The sequence below is a fragment of the Neovison vison genome, chromosome 9 (genome assembly GCF_020171115.1).
Source record: "Neovison vison isolate M4711 chromosome 9, ASM_NN_V1, whole genome shotgun sequence".
Lineage (NCBI taxonomy): Eukaryota > Metazoa > Chordata > Mammalia > Carnivora > Mustelidae > Neogale > Neogale vison.
In genome coordinates this window covers 88,739,650-88,747,803 of record NC_058099.1, presented here as the reverse complement: position 1 = coordinate 88,747,803, position 8,154 = coordinate 88,739,650, and the positions used below count along the sequence as shown (strand labels likewise).

Genomic DNA, 8,154 nt, shown 5'->3' with positions numbered 1-8,154 from the left:
AACAGGGTTTGTTTTTCTTGCCCTTTTATTTTTATTATTTTTTTAACAAAAATGTTTTTTCTAAGCTGTTTGCTCCTGATTTTTCTGGAAGCAAGAAAAAACTCAAAAATGTTTGGCTTGATGTTTGAAGAAGATATCTGCTAATTATAGTTTGCAGGCATGCACAGCAAAATAACATGCATGTGGATTACAGCATTTTGTATTCTCTGCTGACACTGAGTGAAATAGGCTATTATTAGTTGAGAATTATGTGGGCAGGATATAGATTGGGGGATTCTAACAATTAAGTGAAAAGACATTTTTTTTTCTTTTTTCAATGCCAGTACATGTTATTGTCTTTCAAAAGCCAGTCTTATTCAATTGAAATTATCTCAAGAGATTTAAGAGTATTTATGTTGAGCTTTTATGAACTCATTTAATTTGGGGTTGACACCTGGGGCTTAGATTACAAAGTTTACTAGTTGGAATGCAAAAAGCATAGGAGTGAAAGGCATGGGTTCAGCCATCCTGGGTGTCTTAGTCAGTTCAGGCTGCTGACAAAATACCACACACTGGGTGGCTTTAAACAACAAACATTTATTTCTCATAGTTCTGGAGGCAGGAAAGTCCTAAATCAGAGTGCCAGCAGGGTTGAGTTTTGATGAGGGCCCTCTTTCTGGCTTGCAAGCAGCCACATTCTTGCTACATGCTTGTTCAGTGGAGGGAAAAAGCTCTGCTATGTCTTCTTCCTCTTATAATAGCACTAACCCCATGGCGGGGACGCTCTCCCCTCATGAATTAATTCAAACCCAACTACCCCCCAAAGGCCCACCTCCTAATACCATCGCATTGGGAGTTAGGACTTCAATATATGAATTTGTGTACATAAACGTGTAGATCATAAAACTGGGATAGTTATGTGTTTTGCCACTTATTACCTGGGTGACCTTGGTCATGACGCTTAACCTTACAGTTTTCTTATCTGTAAAATGGGAGTATTCATTTATAATCTCATTCTCCTGTAAGGATGGAAAGAGATAATGTTTTTAAAGTGTTTGCTGAAGTGCCTATTAATTTAGGTAGTTATCATTAGGACTCTTTTACAAGTACAAAGTGTCAATCTTTGTAACCTTTTGGTACAGTGGTGTTGGAAGAGGAGGCTCTCAATTAGACACAATGGAGTGTGAAATTATTACCTGTGTCAGGAAGAACACCTACTTGGAAAGATAATTCGTGAGTATTGAATCATCTACATGTGACGGATTTTGAAAAGGTTCAGGGATACCCTGCTAACTGGCCAGCAGGTAGACCAAATTCATGGACTTTGTTTCAGTGGCATTATACTCTAACCCCAGATGAAACTACAGAAGTGCTAGAATCTGAGACCTGACGCAAGCTTTTAACTTAGTATCCCTTGGCATCCAAGATTGGAGGGAATGGACAGGCTTCAGATGCATCCATGCCAATGGACCTTATCTGCAGAGAAGCCTAGAGTGTCCTCAAATTCTCAAAGGGATCTCTGATTCTATAAACTATAAAGGTCCTGGACCATGAAGAAACAATTTGTTTCACAGCATCCTCCTTAATTAAATTTGCTTCGTCCCCTCTTTTTGAATGAAAAACTTCTATTTCCCTTCCCTAAGAAAAGATTAAATTCTTTTGAAATTCTCAAGATCTAAAATTTGATAAGCTAATATATGTTTTTGGAGGGTGAGGAAAGGAGTTTTAAATTAAGGAACAGAAAAAAGCTATCGGTAAATTAAAAAATATTGACGGAATGAAAAGCCGCAGTCTTTTTTTTTTTTTTAATATCACAAGGTAACCTGAATATTACCAGCTCACCAACCAGTGGGCATGGATGAAAAACATTAATAAGGCCTGAACTGAGCTTCCTTACAGCCCTCTCTACCATGTGTGAGGACCTCAGCTCATTTTCAGTTTTTTGGCAAAGTCATGAGATTCTCACTTGTACTTAGGACTAAGTCCACACATGTCCTAATCTTGTATCATTACTCAAGTCCATTGCCACTAGCCGCCATATTGCTGTTCTTCAGTGTAGCTACTGGGGCTGGGCTCTTCAGTGGGAGTGTTGCTTCCTGGCATATCTGCTCGCTACTGCCCTGAGATTCCTGCCAGGGTCACCCTGTGCTGTGCAGACACTGGGGACCTGCTCATCTCTCTAAGTAGCAATTTGGTACCTAGTATACAGCATGTCTTAGAGTCTTTCATCATTATGCTTTAGCTTTCGCTCATAATCCCTGCTTCTCTATAGGTAGCCCCCGAGAGTTGGGATGGATAGCAGATACTTTTTATCCTTCTGTTCCATATCACTCTCTTCTCTATTCCCAATGAGCATGAAAACACTCTGTGCCTTGTTTTTGTGTATGTGTTTGAGGGTGTCTGTGGGGTTGGGGATTTGAGGAAGTTATGCTCAGCTTAGATATTTCAATCATTTTTACAAATTGATTGATTGATTGATTGATTTTTAAAAGTGGGCTCTGCACCCAACATGGGGCTTGAACGTAGGACCCTGAGGACAAGAGTCATGTGCTCTACCACTTGAGCCAGCTAGGTGCCCCCACTTTTCTTTCTTTTTTTTTTTCTTCTTTTTTTTTTAAGATTTATTTTAGAGAGAGAGCGCGCACATGCATGCGAGAGAGAAAGAGAACTCGAGTGCATAGGTTGGGGCAGGGGAGGAAGAAGGAGAGGGAGAGAAGCAGATTCTCTGCTGAGTGTGGAGCCTGATGTGGGGCTTGATCCCACAACCCCAAGATCAGGAATTTAACTGTCAGACGCCCAACCAACTGAGGCACCCAGGTGCCCCACCCTTCACTTCTTACTATTAGTAATAATAAAACTTTTATTCACTTAGAATACTTCACTTTTATTCTTCACTTTTATTCACTTAGAATACTTCAGGCTGCAAGTAACAGTATTTTATTTACAGTGTCTTAAGCAATAGTGACACTAGTATCTTCTGCTTCCTAATATGCTCTGGTTGAATATCCAATGTAAGGCGGTTTTATTTACTAGTGTATCCCCAAAGCTGGGAACATCCAGCAATAGTAAGAGCTCAATAAATATTCAGTGAGTGAACAAATGAATGTCTGTGCAATTCTCCTGTGTTTTTCTCTCACAAGCACAAGATGGCTGTAGCTGCTGTAAGCATCATGTTGTCACATAGCAATGACAAAAAGCAAGAATAAAGGGTTTTGGGAGCAAAGACTCTATCCACATGTACTTTTCCTAGCAGGAGGAAAATCTCCAAGACCTTCTTGGAAGCAAACTTCATATGTTTCAATGCCTAGAAAGAGATTACCAGCACACCCGTGGACCAATCACTGTAGGAGAGTGGGATTGTCATACTTGACTTAAGCCAGTCTTGGTTTCATCTGAGGAGGTTGAGCACTTTATAACCGAAGCAAAATTGATAGCCAGAAAGGAGTCAACCTTTGTTGGGTTGTTAACCAACGGTGTCTGCCACACTCTTTCTGACATTCCTAAACCCAATTTTTATATTTGTTCCATTTCCTCACTTGTAGCACACATTTGTCACTGGAATAATGTCATTTGATCACGTCCTCATTTTAAAATCTTCCACTTGATAGGAATGGGAAGAATATTTGATCTCTATATGATTTAAATGAAGAAAAAGCCCAGCAGTCCAGAGCCTTATTATCCTTAGAATTAGAATTTAGCAAGCGTCTCTAGGTTGGCCTCCATGCCTCTAGCCTCTTGCACTAATACCTGCTTCACAGCCAGCTGCATAATAATTCAGATTCCAGAAATGATAGCTTAATTTTTCTGCCTAAGAATTTCTGCTAGTTGCCACCACGCCTCATAGGTAAACTCCTTAGTATCACAAACAACGCTCTTCTCAGTCTTGACTCACCCTGTCTTTCCAGCATCATCCTTAGGTGTTGGTTCTTAGACACCCCACTTTGCCATGACAGGCATTCTCACACATTTGTGCTTTCCCTCTTTCTGGAGAATCTTCCCCACTTTGTCTGCCTGGTTGTCTCCATTTTATGAGCTTTCCTTGATGGCTCCAGGAGTCACAGGGGCAAGTATCTGTGGTTGTCAGGTAAATGAATGAGGTAGGGCAGACATAAGGGGAAAAAGTGATATTGATGATTGACCTCAGTATTTTGAAGAGAGTAGGAGGTCGTGGAGACAGGCAGACTGGAGAACATGTGCTAAAGAAGGGCATTCACTACTCACCTTCAGCAAATTGTTGCCATCATGGAACATGGGCCCCTCATTGCCAAATATTCTGACTATTCCAGAGAAGCCAGGAATCAGCATTTTATGGGAAATCTCCCAATTTTATGTATTTAGAGTTTCGATATTTCAGAATATTGTAGGCCCAAACCAAAAACAAGTGATAGAGTGAACTACCAGTTTTCCATCTCTGCTTTGGTCGTGCCCTTCTTGGGGCAACCATAGTATTAGACTGAACCACAGGAAATTGCTGAGGGGCAGTTTCATAGGCTTCAATTTGATACTTTGATCTTCCCAACAGTATAGCATGTAAAACATTGGAGAATGATTATTCGAGAATGGCTTGAGTTGTTTCATAAACCTTGCGTGCAGGATATCAGACTTCTTAAATTTTTGAAATAAAATTAATTTTGGCTTTTCCTTCCCAGAGTCTACCCCAACCAGCATTGGTATGTATGACATACAGTGTCATTTACTTTTCCATCTTTCATCGCCTTCGCTTTCCTGTGGAGGAAAACACTCCAAATTTACCTAATCTATAGTGTGGGACAAGTCCTGTGATGCTCTGGTCCATTCAGAAGCAGACAGCTCTTTTGCTCTAAGCATATCCTTTCTCTCTGTCCTATTCAGTACCTGGGACATGGCTGTGGCTTTCAAGGATGTGATACCCAGTAAGGAGACATTCCATTTTGTGTGAGAGTGGAAAGAAGGGCCTCACACTGGTAGAACCCTACACTCTCTCCTCATAGTCTTGGGGAGTCCAGCTCTCCGCCAGGTTGGGCCACTCCCCTCTCCTTCAAACTTTGGAGCACTTTCCTTCTCAGACAATCTAAAGTTTTGTATCACAGGGCCAGGATTTTGAAAAGCAAAGAAGGAAGAGGAAGGTTAGTCTTCAAGGGTAGAAACTCACATCCAAGTTTTGAGCCTTCAGTCAAGAAGACATTACACAGTTTGAAGTTGCCTCTTCCATTCTCATACAGCACAAGGAAATCAGTAAATCATGGTGCTACCTGTACTTATGCAAAACCCTCCCCAACTTACATTGTATAGCTCACACACTTAGCAGGGTGTCTGGCACATAGTAGACACCCCAAAATTGATCAGCGAATTAGCCTAAATATACCAGTTTTATACTGAGAAAGAAAGGGAAGGAGAGAGAAACAGAGTAGAGAAAGAGTTTAGAGGAGGAGGAAAAGCAGGAGGGAGAGAAATGAATAATTACTAGTTCTGACTATTATTTCTTGTTATTGTCTTGCATTTCTTGTTACTGCAATTAATCCCGCCCTCCCCAAATGAGTACACAGGCATTTTCATCTGCATTTTATGTGACAGGAAGCTGAAGCTGAGTGAGAGGTTAAGTAAGTTACCCAACATCATGGAGCTTCTTAGTTGCTGAGTTGGGATTAGACCAATACATCTCTCACTCCAGTGTCCTGCCAAGTACACACCTGTACCAAATATTCCCGACTAATCTGGTGATCCTTGGGACTCTGGTGAAAACGGCCTGTGTTTGATGAATTCAAAATAATATAAAATATCCTCCTGTTGTCTGGCCTGGGGTCCCCACGGATTGAAATACAGGGAGGTGGAAGCCAACCCTGAGGGCTGGTTTCCACAGTGGCCAAATGTGATGTGGCACATCACAACTTCCACTTTATTGTCTCTGGGAGAAGTTCCGTGCCCTCAGTTATCAAGTTCTGTGCATTCTTTTGTTTATTTGTTTTTTTCTTTCTTTTTTTGGCATATTTGTTTATTTCTCAATGTGAAAATGTCCTTAATTTGTTAATGTAGCAAACAAATTTCTACTCTGATTGCTATGCAAAAGAACAGAAGATAATCTGCTTTGCAATAAACTTTAAAGTTCAACTGCACACAGGCAACATGCTATATATGAAAAAAAATTACTAACTGAACTACAGGTATTAAATACTGAAAAACGTTAACAGTTTGTTATAATTTATTTTATTTAACAGTCTAGGAAGTTCGCAGCCATCAGCATTTCTAGTGCAATTTCAGGTGCAATTGGGAATTCAGGAATCTCTGTGGAGCTGTTAGTGTAACGAACCTTGTTGGTAAGATACATGCATACTTTTGATAGCACATGTGAAGGGATCTCTCTAAAATTGACTTCCTTGGTTTCGTTCTCAGCAAACTGACCTGGGCCACTCAACATGGCTTTTATTGTTCCGGATGTTAGTGCATGTTCTCTTTTTACAGTAAATTCATGACCATCCGAAGATATCAATTTGACATACGTGGCATCAGGGCCTTCACACCCACCACAGCTTTTCTCTTCTCCATCCATTATATTCTTAGGAAATTCTGCTTTACTTCTACAGGAACTTTGGTAGTTTCCTGGTGAGGCAGGGACACTGTCCTGTTTTCTTCTTCTTCTTTTTTTTTTTTTAATTTAAAATCAATTTAATTAACATATAATATATTATTAGTTTCATAGGCAGAGTTTAGTGATTCATCAGCTGCTTATAACATACAGTGCTCATTACATCAAGTGTCCTCCTTAATGCCCATCCCCCAGTTACCCCCTACCCCCCACCCCCTTCCAGCAACCCTCAGTTTATTTCCTGTAGTTAAGAGTCTCTTATGATTTGCCTCCTAGTTCTGTGCATTCTAATGGCTCTGAACACCCTTTTCTAAAGGGAAGTGCTCCCCTGCTACTCTGTAATAATCTTTTTCTGATACGAGGCCTTTTACTAATGCCAGTTGTTTTTTCATTGTAAGCTCCTAAGAGGACTAAGCATCAGGACACTCATGCTGTCCATGAAAAATTACATGTGATTATTCCTCTAGCTGAGAAAGAGTGCCTTGTGTCCCTAGAATATAAAGCTGAATGTTCCAGATGGACAAGAGCTTGTGGGGTTCCACACCACTCAGGGGACAGTTTGTTCCTTTCCTTTGCACTTTCTTTATTTTCAGTCCTCCTGATGTCTCTGCATCTGCAGAAACTCCTTTAAAGGATTGCCTACTCCAGCTAAGGCAATTCTCTGTGTCTAAAAGTCTCTGATTAATTTCAGTCCAATAATGGTAGGATTTATTTTCCATAGAACCCAGATTAAGGAGATTGATTTGACACATTACTGGTGTATTAATAGAATATCAGTTCAGTGTTGAAAAAGAAAACCAAAACTGGTGGCATCACAATTCTGGACTTCAAGCTCTATTACAAAGCTGTAATCATCATGCTCTATTACAAAGACAGTATGGTACTGGCACAAAAACAGACACATAGATCTATGAAACAGAACAGAGAGCCCAGAAATAGACCCTCAACTCTATGGTAAGCTAATCTTTGACAAAGCAGGAAAGAAGAGCCAGTTGGAAAAAAGACAGTCTCTTCAACAAACAGTATTGGGAAATTTGGACAGGTATATACAGAAGAATGAAACTGGACCATTTCCTTACACCATACACAGAAATAGACTCAAAATGGATGAAAGGCCTAAATATGAGACAGGAATCCATCAAAATCCTAGGAGGAAACACAGGCAGCAACTTCTGTGACCTCGGCTGCAGAAAGTTCTTGCTAGAGATGTCCCCAAAGGCAAGGGAAACAAAGGCAAAAATGAACTATTGGGACTTCATCAAGATAAAAAGCTTTTGAACAGCAAAGGAAATAGTCAACAAAACTAAAAGACAACTGACAGTGGGAGAAGGTATTTGCAAATGACATATGAGATAAATGGCTAGTATCCAAAATCTATAAAGAACTTATCAAACTCAACATCAAAGAACAAATAATCTGATCAGTAAATGAGCAGAAGACATGAACGGACATTTCTCAAAAAAAGACATCTAAATGGCCAACGGACCCATGAAAAAACGCTCAATATCGCTTGGCATCAGGGAAATACAAACCAAAACCACAGTGAGATACCACCTCACACCAGTCAGAATGGCTAAAATTAACAAGTTAGGAAACAACAGATGTTGGCAAGG

At 40.2% G+C, this 8,154-nt stretch overlaps 1 protein-coding gene across 1 annotated transcript; it reads right to left on the bottom strand.

Moving 5' to 3' along the window:
- Positions 1-6,166: 6,166 nt before the first annotated feature.
- On the bottom strand, positions 6,167-6,559 carry LOC122916974 (elongin-C-like). The gene has a single exon (XM_044264343.1). It carries the CDS (start codon positions 6,503-6,505, stop codon positions 6,167-6,169), a length of 339 nt encoding a protein of 112 aa, XP_044120278.1. The 5' UTR covers positions 6,506-6,559.
- Positions 6,560-8,154: the final 1,595 nt, after the last annotated feature.